This window comes from Trichosurus vulpecula, chromosome 1, assembly GCF_011100635.1.
Source record: "Trichosurus vulpecula isolate mTriVul1 chromosome 1, mTriVul1.pri, whole genome shotgun sequence".
NCBI lineage: Eukaryota > Metazoa > Chordata > Mammalia > Diprotodontia > Phalangeridae > Trichosurus > Trichosurus vulpecula.
Genome location: NC_050573.1, coordinates 55,809,579 through 55,827,619, shown reverse-complemented (window position 1 = coordinate 55,827,619; position 18,041 = coordinate 55,809,579). Strand labels below are relative to the sequence as shown.

The following is an 18,041-nucleotide window of genomic DNA, read 5'->3' as shown; positions in this document are numbered from 1 at the left end:
ATTAGGGAGTTCATGACCACGGACATAGTGCATTTGTGGGTGATGGCAAGATTAGGGGTGTTACCATTCTGGCTGAAGTGGAGGGCAGACATAGGCCATGAGTAAATTGAGGAGCTGTGAGGGGAGTATCAGGGTATGTGAGGGCAGGGGCTGGGCAAAGAGCATGTGAGCTGGATCCCAGGAGACCTCTTTTAATTCTTGCTGTGCCACTGACTTGTGGTAAGTCATTGAACTAGCATTTGGAGCCCAGCTTTCCTAATTTTATGGTCAGGAGCAGTGTAAAACAACCTTCATCTTAGATACTAAGACATGTCTATGACCTCGTTCCTTCTTTTACAATGCTTATAGATTATTAGGGGAGAAAAGACATGTACTAGTAACTATAACACAAGGCAGAATGTGATAGTGCAGGAAGGGAAATAAAAGTTTTTTGGGAGTTCGAAGGAGAGAGTAATTATTTCAGTCTGTGAGTAATATAGGGAAGAAAGTGGCTTCTAAGCTGGCCAATTCATGGACAGGAGTAGCTGGATGGGAAAAGGCAAGAGCTATACTCAAGGAGCATTAATGAGTCAGGCACTGTGCATTTGTATTTGGGAAGACAAATACGAGTAGAAAGGGAGACAGCCCCTGCCATGAAGGAGATTATGTTCTTATGAGGAAAGAAGACCAAGGTACTTGAGAGACATGGTAGAGAAAGTCCTAAGTGAGAGCCCAGAGAGGATTGGAATGTGGCTGGCCTGGGTGCCTCCTTGAATGGATGTTCTGGAGGAGCTCTCCACCATTGGGAGGCTGTAGTGAGCCTCCAGGTCTGCTGTGGAGGCAGAGAGAACAGCATCAGAATAGGGATTAACAAAGGACAAAGGATAGCAGGTAGTGAGATCAGTTCTCCTGGAGGGCTTCTGGCAGAGCATCAGTTAACACAAGAAGAGCTTGGTATGTGTCAAATGACACAAAAATCTTCCCTGGTCCTTTAGGGTCTTTTTAAATACCAGACCTTTAACCATCTGTGTTGTGGAGCGCATCCCTCCTCTGGGAGTGGTTATAAGGAAGGACAGCGGAGGTCTTTTCGAGCTTCGAGTCTCTTATTCTGCCTGGAATTGAGGAAAGGCTGCAAAGGTAGGAAGCAGCCAGATGGTGTAGGGTCTTGAATTAGGACTTACGCTGCCTGGGAAACAAGGGCTCCTAAAGGTTTCTGAGTCACGCGATTTAATCTGACAGCGGTGTATTTCAAAAGAAATCTACATGTTATTATTTGAGGATTTTATTGTGTGGTTGGTTAGGGAAAAAAAACCTTACTATATAGCCAGATGGGCTTTTGTAGAAATGCTTGAAGTCAGGTACCTCCTAACCCAGAGTAAAACTCTTGGTTTCATTTCCATTTGCCAGGCAAAAGGGTTTTGAAAGATCAGCTGCAATTTTAAGATCTTACTCTCCTCAGATGTGAGTTAATTTTGTGGGGTCTAAATTGACCCACAGCAGTTTTGGAATTACTTTATAGGTGAATCAGCCCTGAGAAGCAACGGACATCTGGCATTTTGAGCCCCTGATGCTTCACACCTCAAAAAGAAGAGAAAGATTGGGCTGCCCCACCCCCTCCTGAAACTTGTTAGCAAAAACTTGTTCTTTATAAAACACACAAGTTTTTCAGTTGAGGCTTATCCACCTGTGTTCACTGAAAGTCCCCAACAGTGTCCAGAGCTCAGTATTTCTGTATGTGTAAAAGCTGGCATCAGCTGCAAACTACAGGCTTGCTGCCTGTTTTTTTTTTTTTTATGGCTCATGAGTTAAGAATGGTTTTTACATTTTCAAAGGAAATTTGACTGTATTTTAAAAATGTAAAAAACATTAGGATTTGATCCTTGGGCCACAGGAGGAAGAAGCACAGGACTCCTGAGTTCTGGATCTTGGACAAACCAGATTTGGATAAGTAGGTGGTGTAGTATGTAGAGTAGTGTTAGATTTGAAGTCAAGAAAGGCTGAGTCAAGTATGGCCTCAGATCCTTACAATCTGTGTTACCCTAGGCAAGTCACTTCTTCTATCTGCCTCTATTTCCTCATCTGAAAATTAGAAATAATAACAGCATCTATTTCCCGGGTTGTTGTGAGGATCAAATAAGATAATATTTGTAAAGTGCTTTGCAAACTTTAAAGCACTATGTAAATGCTAGCAATTATTAAGTCACTTCATCATTCTGAGCCTCAGTTTCCTCATTTATCAAGTGGCGATAATACCTGCCTCATCTCCCTCACTGGACTCTAGTTGTTAATTGACTGACTTGGGTTCTTGTCCAAACACTATCCCTGCTTAGCTTTGTGACCTTTGAGGCTTTACTACCTTCATTTGTACAAAGAATGGTAAGAACAAATTATTATTGTGAAGATAAGTAGCTCATTTACATGACACATTACAGTTTTATAAAGGTCAAACTGGCAAATCAGGGTCTTGAGCACCAAGTCACAATAGGAAAGTGCCTTAACATTAACTGATAATGGCAGCTCACATTTACACTTTAGTAATAATGATAATTGTCATTTATGTAACACTTTTAAGATTTACTTGCATTGTCTCACTTAACATAATAACACTATGAGGTATTTATAGGTATTATAGCCCCCCAATTTTAGAATGAGGAGACTGAGGCCCAAAGTGGTTAAATGACTTGACCTTAGCTTAGTGTCTCATGCAGAATTCTAACCTAGGCTTCTCATTGCAAGCCCATTGCTTTTTCTAATACCCATGCAGCCTCCCACTAGAAGGTTTACCAAGTGCTTTCCTCAGAATAACTCTGGAAGGTAGGTTGTATTCAGTTTTTCCCCTGTTTTTCTGATAATTGAGGATAGACTCTAGAAATGACTGTCTGAGGCTGTAAAGTAGAGCTTGTAAATGAGAGAGCAGGGACTTAGACCTGAAAGGGCTCAGTAGTCTAGTGCTCTTTCTGCTGTGCTGAATTAAGGATTCTAAAAGCCGGTGTATTTGAAATGAAGGAAACGAAAATCAAAACAATTTCTAAGTTAGCATGTGGTAATGTAGAACTGCTTAAGAGAGAAATAGGACATCTCACTCTGCTCATTCTGTTTAGTCAAAAGCTTAAAATCTAAACTTGAGCTTGCAGCAGTAAGGCCTTTCTTTCACTGATGTCTAATCGTCCATCATAGGGACTGAATGAAAAAGAGATCAAAGAAGGGAGATTTCATATGGCAATGTGATTTAACAAGCGACACATTGAAATGTGTGATTCTAAACAGCGCTGAGGTATCCTGGGAGGCAGAAGTGGCATTGTATGAGCGGCCGCAAGATCGCCTCTCTGTCACCTTCTTAGGCCAGTTCAGTTAATTACCCAGTCAGTGAAGGCCAGAGGAACAGCTCTGAAAAGTCAAGAGCTAGTTTAACTGACGTAGACAGAAAGAGCTTTTTGTCTTTTTAAATTATGTTCTGTTATGGGGTGGGACAGATTGTGTGATAGCCTGCTTTTGAGTGTTGCTCCCAGAATTAACTGTTTGGCTTGAAAAACTTTTTGACTTCAGAAAAGCAAATCACAGTGATTATGAGGGGAAATGTTGAAGAGAGACGTTCTGTCATTCAGCCTGCTTCAGCTCCAAACAACCCCATTCAGGACTGTTTGTGACCCTTGAAGTTAACCTGCTTCCCATGTTGTGCTGTAATCCTTTCCCTGAATATGCCCCGCAGCTCCTCTGACTTAATTTGTCACTTCAAAGACTGTGCTTTTTGCTGCAGACATCATTCTGTAAATCACCAGGGAGAGCCACAAGTCTTAAATTTGGGACTGATTTCAAAGAGAAAAAGTTTAAAGAAGTATTGTGCAGGAATTGCATGACTTTAAATTTAAGCCGAGGCCGCCACTCCCCCCCCCCCCCCCATATGTGTGTCAGATCAGAGAGGGGAAGGAACTGGGGTTTCCTTGGAATTCTTTGAAGGCTAGAGAGCGCCCAGCCCCTTCAGGCTGCCATTATGTTAAACTATGAGGTTGACTCTGTCAGCAGTTGTTCAGAATCTTGAAAATGCACGTAAATCAACTGCTTACTTCTTGACAGTATAACCTATTTTTTGCATTGTTAATATTGTAAATTCTGAGTTGGGAGAGATCTCAGAGGGCAGGCCAGCCTCCATCCAGAATCTAAGCTTCTCCAAAAAGGAATCCATCGCCTGTCTGCAGGAGTAGATCTCCCTGCCTACTAGGCATTTTCTGACAACTCTAATTGTTAGGGATATTTTCTTTATGTTAAACCAAGATTCTCTAGTTCTGCCTTGTGGAGCCAAGCAAAAGAAACCTAAACCCTTTTCTACATGACTGCCATTCAGATAATTGAAGGCATCCCTTGAATCCCCCTCTAAGTTTCCTTTTCTCTAAGGTAAATAACATTTAACACCAATGTTTTTGATGGATTGATTTCCAGTTCTCCTCAACATCCTGGTTTCCCTCTGCTGGCTGTGTTCCATGTTGTCAGTTTCCTTCCTAAAGGAGATACCCAGAACAATTCTGTGGTTGGGAGTCCAACCTGGGCAGAGGATAGATAAGACAATTCCTTCCCTCATTCCAAATACTGCACCACTAGGAAAAGGAACTAAGATCCATTTTTTTTTAAACTCTGAAGATTCTCTAAATAATGATAGTAGCAGACGTTATATAGAGTTTTAAGGTTTCCCAAACCAAAAAAAAAATGACCTCATATTTATTTGGCATATTTTTTTTTGTATCTGCTTGTGTGTACTTGTTTTCCTTAGCCTATAAGCTCCTTGAGGGCTGGGTTGTTTGGTTTGTCTTTATGCCCATAGTTCCTAGCATGGTGTCTGGAACATAGTTAGCACTTGGTAATTACAATGTTGGTTGATTTGATTCTCACAAAATCTCTGTGATAAGGACCCCAGGAGCTCCTCCTGGGCCCTCCATGGGCCAAGTGATGGTGCCTGGTTGCCAGGGCAGCTGCCCCCTGCATCTCTTCCAGCACTGGTGCCTCTCAGAAGAGCAGAAGCAATGGAAATGCACCTCTAGGGCAGGGGTTCTCAAACTTTGTAGTGCTTTGCTGTGAGGAATTGACTCCCATCTAGGGGAGTCTATGATGCTTTCAGAGGGCTGGGGGACCAATACATGTGTTGTTTCCCTTCAGTACACGCAGCTAGTTTTGTTGAGTTGTTTCTTTTGGAGTTTATAGCCAGCTATTATGTCACTTTGAGGTTTGCAAAATGCCTTACATATGTTAATTTATTTGATCCTCACACTTTGACTCTTAGTTCTGTTGTCTGTCCACTAGCTGGGCTGCTTGGGGCACCAAGAACACAGGACCTTTAATCAGAAAGATACCTAATCCTAACCCTAAACCTAAATGCACTCTGCCTAGACCCTTTCAATCCAACCATAGATACTTAACCAGCTGTGCAACCCTGAGCAAGTCAGTTAGCCTCTGTTTGCTTTAATTTCTTCACCAGTAAAATGGGATGATAATAGCACCTACCTCACAGGGTTGTTGTGAGGATCAGATAAGATAATAATTGTAAAGTGCTTAGCATGGTGCCTGGCACATAGTAGGTACTATATAATTGCTTATTCGCTTCTCCCTTTGTTCCCACCTTCGAGGTTCAAGGTCTGGCATGTTTTGAGGGGTGTGTGTGTGTCTGTGTCTGTGTGTCTGTGTAATGGGCATGTTTTGTGTATTTTGTTAATCTTATACTTAACCACATTACATATCTGGGCAAGGAAAATATCTAAACAAAATTATTATTTATGTTTTCTTTAGTCTGCAATAATGTAACATCCAACATTGTACAGTCCTTTGAGAGTCCTTGTCTCTAGGCGTTTCTGTTTTGCATCACCATTCATCCAAGTCTGCCCTATGTTTGTACTTGTGTAGTTAATTTTTTAAACCCACTTTATAATTGTCCCTATTATATTTTATTTTGTTAGATCTGCTTCATACTCCTGGTCTACCAAGCCTCCTTTGGGCCCAAGTTCTGTGATGGAGGTTGGCCTTTCTCACTTCATATCATCCATCAGTTTGAAAACATGCCATCACTGTCTTTGTCTTGACACAGTTAGCGTCAGGGCTGAGAAGGAGAAACCTGAGCCTGCCTGCCACCAAGTACTTACTGCCTGTGGAGTTAGCTTGAAAGTGGTGCATATTTTGAATGCTGGAAGTTCAAAATTCAGAATAACACTTAGGTGCCAAGAGGCAGTAAAATATGACCCAGAGGACATTGAAGCAGAAGTAGAGAGAACAAGATTCCTGCATAGCCTCATTTATGTGTGTGTGACACTGGCTGACTGTCGTGTTCACTGAAGGGCCCTTCCAGAGCTGGACATTTTCATCCCAATTTTATTTTTCTTGGCAAGAATTTGAGAACAGAGATAGGTGGGGGGCTCTGTGGATAGAGTTCTGAGCCTGGAGTCCGGAAGACCTGAGTTCAGATTTGGCCTCAGATGCTTACCTGGCTGGATGACTCGAGCAAGCCACTTCCCCTCTGCCTCTGTTTTCCAAACTGAGGAACAATGACAACTATAATAACATTTGTATGGTATTTACTGTGTGCCAGGCACTGTGCCAAGGGCTTTACAAATATTACCTCATTTGATCCTCAGAACAACCCTGGGAGGGAAGGTGCTGTTGATTTCCCCCATTTTACAGGTGAGAAGCTCTGTGACTTGCCCAGGGTCACATAGCTAGTAGGTGTCTGAAGCTGAATTTGAACTCAGGTGTTCCTGGCTTCAGACCCACTGCTCTGTCCTCTGTGCCACCTAGCTGCCCCCAAGAATGGGGTCTTTAAAAGCACCTACCTCACCAGGGTTATTGTGAGGATCATTGGAGATAATATTTGTAAAGCATTTAATATAGCACCTGACATTATAGCAGGTGCTAAATAAATGCTTGTTCTCTTCCACTTGTTCCCAACTGAAAAGTTGGCTGAGTTTCTTGCAGTCTGGAATATTTGAACAGAATGCTTAGTTTCCAGAGTATTTTGAGTTAGTCTTCAAATGCTACTGAGAGAGATTCAATCCTTTGCTCGAATTATTATTCAACCACGTCTCACTGGTTTGTGGTTTCCTGTTGGTTCTCATTTTTTTTTATATTTTAAAAAATTCTGTTAATATAAAGTTTGGCTACTAGTCTTCTAGAAAGTGCCATACACATGGAGGTAACAGGCCTTGAATCGCAACCATTTTTTATGTGTATATAGGATATCAAGGGAAGTTAGACACTAGATCTAAAACAGAAACTTCCTAAAATTGAACCCTTCTCTCAAAATAGGTCATATTAAGAGGCTCCAAGGAACTTTACCTGTCAGAGCTCCTTGGAGAGATCCTGTCTTTTAATGGAACATAACCCAAACCTCTTTATAGTCCTTAGTTCTCCCTCAGAAAGAAACATACTGCCATTTTGACTTGCTCCCCCCCCCCCCCAGCTGTGATCTTGTGCTTTCCAGCTGAGGGAACAAAGCATTGTTAGGGATTTAGCTTTGATTTTTTTTTAACCTCATTAAATAATGCAACATAAAGATACCTTCTGTCTTTGCCTTCATATACCTTTGGTTAAGGAAAACCAAAGGTATATGGTTAATCTTTCGGTTAAAAGGATCTAGTTCAACCCTTACACTTAACAAACATGCCTTCCCCTTCCTACTACAGTATGCAGTAGGTAATTTAGTTTAATGCCTCTGTTATACAGAAAATGAACTGAAGTGGGCCCTTTGGAGAGGTACGATTTAGCCAGCTTTACACAGCGTAGTCCTTAGCTACAGCAACAATCTCCTGTACACACTGTCTCCAACAAGTCATCTTCTCTTCTCTCCGTGAATGTTTCCAGTGATGTAGAACTTACTGTCATGTCATGTTTAGACAGCGCTGATGATTAGGAAGTCCCTGCTTGCTTTTGAGCTGAAATTTGTGCCCTTGCAACTTCCACCCACTGCTTTGGGTTCTGTTGTTCTTACCTATTTCCCCCATGACAGGTCCCTCCTTGAGGGTTTAAAGACAACAATAATATGACCCCTAAGACTCTGCCAGTCTAAATTGTAGTGATAGAATTCTGTAGCCGAATCCATACTATTCACCATCCATTTTGCTGTGGTACAAGACTTAGAATCTTAGGATTTCAAATCAGAACCCCTCGTACAAATCCTGGCTCCACCTTTTTCGTAGCTGTGTGGCCGTGGGCAGCCTCCATTTCCTCTTTTGCCAAATGTGTGACCTTTTCCTCTTGTGGTGGTTGTGAGGAAAGTATTTTAAAAGTTGCAAATCACTATAGAAATGGGAGTTTTAATTAGTATTAAAAAGGCTAAAAGAGCTCTGTCTTAGCAAAGACATTGTGTTTTATTTGCAGGTGGTAAAAAGAAAGAGGATCAAAGAGAGTGGTTGAAAAAGTAGTTCATATGAGTGGTTTCAGTTTCAATCAGGAGTTGCTTTTGATTTTTTCCCCCAATTTTATGATTTCTTAGAATTTGCTTCCAGTTAATGTATTTGGGGTAATTATGAGTAAAAGTCAAACTAGAAACACACCGTGGTTTTCTGATGCTTTTCATGAACCCCTGATTGGCAATGATTTTCAGAAACTTGAAACTCAGTCATCTGTGTAGTATGTTTCGAATGACTTGTTGTAATTGAGAACAAAAGTCACATCTGTAAATGGGTTATTTTAAGTCTGCTCTGGGTGGTTACATGTGTTCAGTGAGTAGTGTATCAGCAGCAGGAGCTCTAGTGAAATACTTGGTGCATAAATAAGGTAGGTACAGAATCTTAGCTTTGGAGGGGAGAAGAGATCCAGGCTGTGTCAGAGCTAGAATGTATTCTAGAATATAGAATACAGTGTCAAAATGGGAACTCCTTCCCTTCTTTACAGTGATAAAGTGTCTTGCCCATTACTCATGGGAAGTGAATGATAGAACTGGGCCTAGAACCCTTAGGCATCTTGTGTTGTCATAGGACAGTGTTCTTGGTTTTATATCCTGTTGCCTCCTAGCTCAAGTATGTTTTTTGACAACAGAACAGTTAATTATTTGGTTTCAATTCCCCTTGACATCCAGTAAATACTTTTTAGGTCAGTGTGTCTTTAAAATGTAGGATTAAATTCATATGCACTCCTTTGGCTAGCTTTTTTAAAAAAATAAAATAAAACCAAAAAAACCCTGCCACCATTAAGATCCCAAATCAAAGCAATATGTTTAACCTCTTGCTTTTAGGTAAGACAGGAAGAAGAAATTTTGGTGACCTTTTTCCCCTTAAGTGCAAGTGATATTTTTTTAATTTGACGTTTTAAGAGACCTAGGGATATAATGATGATTTTACAATGGAAAGCCAGTAGCTAAAGAGAAGAACAAACTCTCTTTCTCTATCCCAACCATCTTCCTTCTAGTCTGGAATGTGCTAGACATAATTACTTGTCAACAGCATCACATATGGTGTTTCCATATCCAAGTCATCTTGCCCTTGAAACTGTCATCATTCATTTACCAAGCATTTATTAAAGGCCCACTCTCCACTAGGTTCTGGGTGAGATGTGAAAATCGAGAATGAGAGGAATAGAAGTATCTAAAAGGGGTGAGGAAGAGGAACTTTGGGTGCTCTGAGAGTTCAAAGAAAGAAGAATCCCTTTTGTCTGGGAAAGGAGAACAGGGAAAGATTCATGGAAGAGAGAGCATGTGAGTGAGGCATCTAAAAATCTAGGTAGAATGTGAACAGATAAGGGATTCCGAGCAGGGGTACAGGTGGGAGAACAGTCTGAGTAAAGAACAGAAAAGCAGAGCTGCAGGGGCCAAAGTGGGGACTTACGTAGGATTTATCTTATGATCTTGGTAAAGCTTGATAGCTATTTGTGCAGATATTATGACAAAAAGAGAAATTTAAAGATGGATGAGAAATGAAATTACTCTTTGTAATGATTCTTGTGGATTGAGTAATTTATTAATTCATAAGGTCAGGCAGTTAGTTGGCATAGTGAATAAAGTGCTGAATGTAGAGTTGGGAAGAGTCAAATTTGAATTCTGACTCTGACACTTAGCTATCTGTGTGACTTTGGGCAAGACACCAAATGTCTCTCAGTTTCAGTTTTCTCAAGTGTAAAATGGGGGTGGTAGTGGCACCTACATCCCAGGGTTGTTGTGAGGGTCAAATGAGACAATAATGCGAAACGATTTGCAAACCTTAAGGTGCTATATTATAAATACTAGTTCTTGTCATTATTAAGGTTGGTCTTGGCTTATGATGATAATGATGGTTTAACCAATGGTTTTTTGGTTAACCTAAGTAAAGGTCACACAGTGCCACTTTCCAAGTGACTGACACTTTTCCCCTTCCCTTTCCAAACAGCACATCACAATTCCCCGGCCTGGTTATCCAACAGAAGTACGAACTTTCACATTTTATCTTTCAAATATTGGCAGGGATAGCCCCCAAGGGAGCTTTGATTGCATCCAGCAATATGTGTCCAGGTGAGTGATGTTATGGAATAATTAGTGTTAATGCAAATATGCATTGACATGGTGTTACCTGTCCTTTTGAAAGTTGTGTCTCTCCCTACAGTTAAACCAAATTTTGTTTTTAAAACATGTACTCCAGGGTTGCAGAATCGTGGAATTTTCAAGCTAAGCGCAACTTCGAAACTCATAATATGGAATATCAGAGGTTGAAGGACCTTAGAGACCATCTAGTCCTCTCATTTTTACAGATGAAAAAAATTGGGGCCCAGAGAGGGGAAATAAGTTGATTTGCCCAAAGCCAGTGGATCAGTAGCATTGCTGGCACTAGAACCCAGGTCTCCTTGAGCTGTCTAGTCAGGGGTGTATGTAACCCGGAATGTTTTTCAGTGTTCTAGTCTGGGGTAACATGCTGGAGAGTAACCTTAATAGGCTCTTTGGTGGTTGAATTACTGTTCTTCTATTTGAAATGAATTTGTAGGAGGGAGACGTTTGAGGGCAAGTGTCAACTTCCAGGAAATGATCAAGTCTTGGAGTTTCTTCATAGGTTTCTTGCCTTTCAATTATTTGCTAATAAAGTGCAGTACTCAGTCTCTTATTTGTATTTCAGCAATGGAAATGTCCATCTGGACTGCCTGGGCAGTATACAGGACAAGATTACTGTGTGTGCCACCGATGATTCTTACCAAAAAGCCCGGCAGAGTATGGCCCAAGCTGAGGAAGAGACCCGCAGCCGCAGTGCCATTGTCATTAAACCAGGAGTTCGTTATATCGGTAAGGAGCATGATCATCTGAGGGCTACATGTGGATTCATCAGATGTTAAATGCCTCCAAAATAAAGTTAAACTCTATAACCTGACATGCCACACCACTTTGCCCATCTTCATTGGGCAGTGAATGCTCTTGCCAAACTATTACTTTCTGGGTCCAGAACTTATTACACTCTTGCACACCTCAGCAGGCAGGCTTTCACTCAGAACCCCCTCCATTTCCGCATCTTGAAATCCTTGCCTTCTTCCAAGACCCAGGTCACATGCCATTTCCTGGAAGCCTTTCCTTAATCACCCTTTATGAAAGAGACCTTACCCTCTTAACTTCATGATGCACAGTGTTCATTTTATGCTATTGATAGTAATCTTAGTAAAATCTATTTCTGTAGTCCTTTAACGTTTACAAAAATCTTTCCTTATAACAACCTTGTGAGATTGGTAGTAGCATTACCCCAGTTTTACTTACAAGGAAACCAAGATTTGTACAGTTAACGTTTTTCAATTTGTGTTTTTCACTTGTTCACCTTGACTCAAGTCTTTGAATGGCAGGTGACCCTGATTCTGAAAGATGACGTCAGCAAGCACAAGCTCTGACAGCTCCTTCCGACCTGGGGTGGCTGGTCACTAGATTTCTGTAGCAATCGTAACACAAGGAGAAGGCAGTAGAGAGAGAAAGTCATTACCAAAGATGACTTGGTGATGGAAAGGCCATATGCAGTGCTGTTGACAATGGATTGATAATACAGTGTCTCAGCAATGAATTTTCATGGATACACCAACCAAAGAAGAGGAATTATGATCTATGTCAGTGAGGGAGTACCTGTACTGATGATATTACAGCTTCTGGTAGTACACACCCTATTGCATATTTAAATAAAGGTAAATGATGTACAACCCTGACTATTAAGGACTTAACTTGCTAGTAGTTGAAATAAAACATTTACAGAGATGAATATAAATTAAACTATTCTCGATGTATAAGAAGAGTAAAAGGCTGTGAGATCAGATGATAAAGAGCAATATCAGCTAGGAACGTCAAGGAGGAATCATGGGGAAAAAGTAGGCCTCAAATGTTTCAGTAGAAGTCCTAGAACAGAGAATGTCCAGAAAGGGTGAGTTGCATTTTGCTTAGAGTAAGGCATTTTAACTTTAACAGGGGAGGGGTAGGACAGAAGCTAGCAAGGGAGGTTAGAGTCAGATCAGAGAGAGTCTTGAATACTAGGCTCCACCATGGTCAATGATAGAGAGCCATTGAAGGATTTTGAGTGGAGGTACTGTGGTCAGATTAACTTGGTGGCAATGAAGGATGGATTGGAGGGAAGAGAGATGGATTCAGAGGTGGGTTAGGAAGCTATTACAGTTGTCCAGACAAAGGTTTGTACTGCAGGTGTTCATGGCAATAGAAAGTAGAGGAGGGAAGGAATACTAGAGATGTTGTACTAGTAATTACTTCTTAGAAGTAATTTTTTGAACATTTTTATTCTGAACATCCTTCCAACATTTGAGTGTACACTATAGTGCTAAGCTATGGGGGATGACGAATACCTTACAAAGAGATGCCTTTCTTAAGGAGCTAGCAGTCTTCTGGGGAGATGGCACATGTACAGAGCTGAAGATCTTTGCCCATATACATGGTGCAGCAGGTTCTGTAGGTACCCTAAAGGGGAAGACAATCGTTAGACTGTCCTGATTAGGAAGGCTTTGTAGAGTTCATGAAGTTAGCTTGGTTGTGAAGGAAGGGGGAGATGGGGCCTGCAGGGTTAGTCCTAGACTAGCCTGGCAGAGGGGGTGGCTGTGAGGTTGTCGACATGACCACTGGACATGGAGTCAGAGAGTCCAAGAGTGAATCCCAGCTTTATCGCTTCTACTATCTGTGTGCCCTTGAGCTCTCTGAGCCTTGGCTACCTCATCTGTAAAATGGCAGGGTTTGACAAGAAGGCCTTTAGGGTCCTTTCTGGTACTCAGCTGAGGAAGCTGTAATCCCAGTGCGCTCTGAGAGGATGCTTGCATTGCTTCTCTGCCACAGCTCTGTGGTGGCCACCTGCATCTGCCCTGTTCCATCAGCCCAACTTGCTTATTCCCTGTTCTGGTGCAGCTGGGTCTCATAACTCTTCCAGTTTTCTTAAGGAACTTCATGAAATATTGAAAATGACATTTTCATTTATTTGAATTATTAGTGGGGGAAAGGTAGCATATAAAGGTGTAGAGGCAAAACCATATAGAAGAACTGAAATCCTGATGTTAACTTTTTAAAAACTTTGTTGCCTTGGAAAAATCACCTCTCAGGTCTCAACTTCCTCTATAGCTGTCAGTCAGCTAACGTTTATTAAGGGACTACTCCAAGCACACAAATGAGACAACAAAGAGACACCTATGTGTGTACATACGTGCATGCACATACATACACCCATGCCCACAGAATAAGTATAAAGAGAATAAATCTGAAGAAGTTAAATGAAAAGTAGCTTGAGAGGTAGCAGTTAAGGAGATCACAAAAAGCTTCATGTAACAGGTGGTACTTGGGCCTCATGTATAAGGAAGAGAGAAATTCTACTAGGTGGAGATAGAGAGTACATTCCAGGCATGGGGAATGGCTAATGTCAAGTCATGGAGACAGGAAATAGAGTGTGGCACCATAGGAGAGTGATGTGGTCAGATTTGTACCTCACAAAAATCCCTTTGACATCTGTGTGTAAGATAGACTAGAGACTTGAGTCAAGGAGACCAATCAGGAGGGCTTTGCAAGAGTCTTGAGCCAAGGTGGTAGATGTTTGAATAGAGAGAATAGGTCATGTGTTGTGGAGATAGAAACAGCGAGATTTGCCAGCTGATTGAATGTAAGGGGTGAAGAAGTGTGAGGGGTCAAGGATAGCACTGGGAGACTGGGAGAGTGATGACATATTTGACAGTAGTTGTTTGGTTGGGGGAGGGAAGAGAAAGTTTTGAACATGTTGAGTTTGAGCTGTCTCTGGAACTAACCATTTGAAATGTGCAATGGACAGTTGGTATAGTGCTGAATATACAGACCTGTGACATTTGAGGAAAGGCCATGGGAGGTAGGTGGTGTTATATTCCCCATTTTATAGTTGAGGAAGCTGAGGCAGACAGAGGTTAAATGACTTGCTCAAGGCCACACAGCTAGTAAATATCTAAGTCCAGATTTGAATTAGGGTCTTCCTGATTCCAACCCAGTATTCTCTCCACTATGGCATAAACCATGAAGCCACTGCTTAAATGTGCATTATTTATTTTAGCTGATACAGAAGGAGAGCCCTGGGGATTGCAGTATATTATTCAAAGAGGAAAATAAATTGGAAAAGGGACAAAAATGACTTGTGACTTTAGATGTCTTCTGTAAAGTCTGGATAGTGAACAAAGTGAACTTGATATCTGAGTATGTGGAGGTGAAAGTAACTGATATTCCCTAACTAGAAAGTATCAGTCAGACCGTGAACCCAGGTCTTCTGACTCCAGGTGTGGCAGTTTAGAGGATCAGATTAGTTAGACACCTTGGAGTAGTCCTGTGTTTCAGAAAAATAGCCACTGTGTGGGAATTCATGAAACCCAAGGAAAGAGGCATTCTAGAGAGCATTTGGATGAGTGTGAAAGGAAGGGGTCACTTCTTTAGGCCTGGGAATGCTCAGGCACAGAAGCTTTATGACCACTTGTGAGGGTTATCAAATCTTGGAGTTGGAAAGGATCTCAGAGGTCATAGCCAGTAAAACCGATTTCAGAGTAGGAGTACCTTCTTCAACATCCCTGACAAGTGGTCATTGAACCTCGGCTTAGATCAGTCAGTCAACAAGCATTCATTCAGCACTTGGTATGTATGAGGGAGGCTCTGTGCTAAGATCGGGGAATACAGAGGTCTCCAGGAATGAGGACATTGTAACCTTCTGAGGCAACCTATTCCTACTTTTGAACAACCAAAATTAGTAGGAAGTTTTTTCCTTACATCAGGCCAAATTTTTTTGTTGCAGTTCAGTGTTGGCCACTGCTTCTGGGGTCAAGGATTCAGGTCTTAAATCCTTGTGCACATGATTCAGATGTAGATTCTTGAGGGAGGTTTGAGATTCCCTTACTCCATTGGTCGTACCCTCCTTCGGATGTGTTGCAGCATGTTAATGTCCAACTTAAAATATGGCCCTGGTGCATTCTGCAATACTCCAGATGTTATTTGATCAGGACAGAGTGCATATGGTAAGACCATGTATAACATTTAATGTTTTTAACACTAATGGCTGATCTGTCACACCACTGACTCATGTCGACTTTGTAGTTCATTAAAATCCATGTTTTTTTTTCCGCGTGTTATTTTTTGATAGTTAAATTTACCCCATCCTATACTTGCGTAGTTGATTTTTTTTGTACCCAAATTTTTAATACTTATTGCTGTTATATTTTATCTGATTGGATTTAGCCTATTGTTCTATCTTGCCAGTCTTTTTGAATCTAGTTCTGTCATCCAGCATGTTAGTTATTCCTCACATCTTACTCTAAATCTCCATTTGAGAACTATGCCAACTACACTGTCATCTGACCACTGGGTGGCTACTTCCATGAATTCGTCATTGTAGAGACTTCCTCCACTGGTTCAGAATGTGACTTTTTACCTTATCAACTGGTCCTTTAGGCAGGAGTTGGACTATATAACCATGACGGTACTTAGTAATTTTAAAAAATATTTTTGTCTATCTATTTTATCTTTAACCTCATCTTCATTTCTAAATGTATCTCTCCCCAATACCTCTCCTATTCAGAAGTATCCCTTGTAATAAAGAACATAAAAGAAGGGAGGGAAAAAGAATTTCAGCCATATTAAATGTGTGCATCACCCAAGTCCAACGTTGTATGTGTATGTACCTGTAGTTCTCCACTTGTACAAAGAAAGGAGAGAAGTTCACTGTCTTCTCTCTTTTTTGTGGAGCCGTGTTGGGTCATTGTAATGACAGTGTGTTGGGGATTTTGTTGGTATTCTTTCCCTTGATGCTATTGTGGGCCATGTAGATTGTTTCACTTGTTCTGTTTACTCTACTTTGCGTCAGTCTTTTGCTTCCCTGTATTCTTCATATTCATTGTCACAGGAACGTTCTATTGCATTCATGCTATCCCTTCTGATTCTGATAGTGTCAGATTTGTTTATTATTGGAGGCCAGTGTATTATAGTGGAAAAATGCTGAGCTGGGAGTCCATATTTCACTCCTTAGTAGTATTCAGAGATGTTTCATTTTATTTAAGAAACATCTGTTTACTGCTGTGGTTTAAATTATGTCTGTCTCAGAAGAGGCTAACTTTATCTACCTTTTTTGAACAAGAAGGTAGAGCAAAGAAAGGAGGGGCCAGAAATCAATAGACTGCAGGACAGTGGGCCCTTTTCCCAGCCCCATATCTTTAGGGACTTTTCGTATGTCAAGAAGAAAAATGTTTACCCAGGAAGGTCAAGTATCTCAGATGTTTATAAGCCAGCTGGTTTTTCTTCTCCCCAGTCACATGACCCATATATATTTCCTTTCCTCCCAAAGGCCATGATGAACAGAGTGGTGAGTTGCTAAATGTGAAACTGACCCTGGCTTATTGTTTTGTAAGCCAAACAGTGGAAGCTGAGAAGTCAGATAGTAATCAGGAAGGAAATGCATTGATTTCCTGTATGCTGGAAACTTTTTTGCTGTGTAGCTGTTTCATGTTTAGAAAATGTGTCAATAAATTGGCAGAATTGTGAGAAAAGAGGCTTCAGAAAGTAGGAATGAAGGTATTAATTTAGAACAAAACATTTCTAGAGCACTTCAGAGTTTATAAAGTATTTTTGCTCTATAAGAATTCCATGAGGTAATCAAGTATTAGTGTCCCTATTTTACAGAAAAGGAATCTGAGATGTAAGTGACTTGCTCAAAGTCACATGAATAAGTGTTGTATCAAGTTTTAACACCCAAGTCTTTTGGTTCCAAATTGTTCTACTTGACTATGTGCAAAAAACCAGAATGGAATAGTGAAGAAAGTCCTGAGCCAAGGAGCCTTGAAGACCTGGGCTCACATCCCTCCTATGATAGTGGCTTTGTGATCAGGGAAGGAAGGAAGGAAGAAATAAGCACTTATTAAGTGCCTAGAATGTGCCAGGCATTGTGGTAGGCACTTGACAAACATGATCTTACTTGATGGGCAAGTCACTTAACGTCTCTGAGCCTCCATTTCCTGATTTATGAAATGAAGGGAATCCCTGTAGTGTCTCTCACAGGGTTGCTCTGAGTCCCAGGCATGATAACGTATTTAAAGACTTTGTAAACCTCAAGAGGCTGTGGAAATGGGGTGGAGGAAGATGGAGAGCTATGATTTCATGTTTTTGGAAATTCCCCCTGCTGATAGACATCAGCAACTTGTTTCAGACTTCTTCTGTCTCTTCAGTCTCTCCCTAACTATTTCCATCCTGCTACCTACAAATAACACCTATGTCTCTTCCATCATTAAAACCCCTTACTTGCTCCTACCCCTCACTTGGTCCTATCGTTCCCACCTGACGTATCTGTCCTTCTCTTCTCATCCACACTAGGTGCCTCCACTTCTTCTCCTCTCACCCTCTTCTTAGCTCTCTACCGTCTGCCTTCTGACCTCATCATTTAGCTGAAACTGCCCTCTCCACAATTGCCAGTGATCTCTTCATTACCAAATCGAATTTTCTTCCTCCTCATCCTTTTTATCTTTCTGCAGCATTTCACACCGTTGATCACCTTCTCTCTTCTTTAAGCTTTCATGACACTGCTCTCTCCTGATTTTTCTCCTATATGTCTGGCCATTCCTCACTCAACTTTACTGCTTCTTCATCCAAGTCACGCCCAGTAACTGGGTGTCTTCCAGAG

The 18,041-nt window shown here is 41.2% G+C and overlaps 1 protein-coding gene across 1 annotated transcript in view; it reads left to right on the top strand.

Annotated features, from left to right (window-relative positions):
* Positions 1 to 18,041, top strand: part of ELL (elongation factor for RNA polymerase II) — a 150,723-nt gene that overhangs the window by 90,790 nt on the left and 41,892 nt on the right. The window contains exons 3-4 of the mRNA XM_036763604.1: positions 10,314 to 10,435; positions 11,031 to 11,194. Coding sequence (XP_036619499.1) covers positions 10,314 to 10,435; positions 11,031 to 11,194 — 286 coding nt within the window. The remainder of the gene's footprint in view (positions 1 to 10,313; positions 10,436 to 11,030; positions 11,195 to 18,041) is intronic.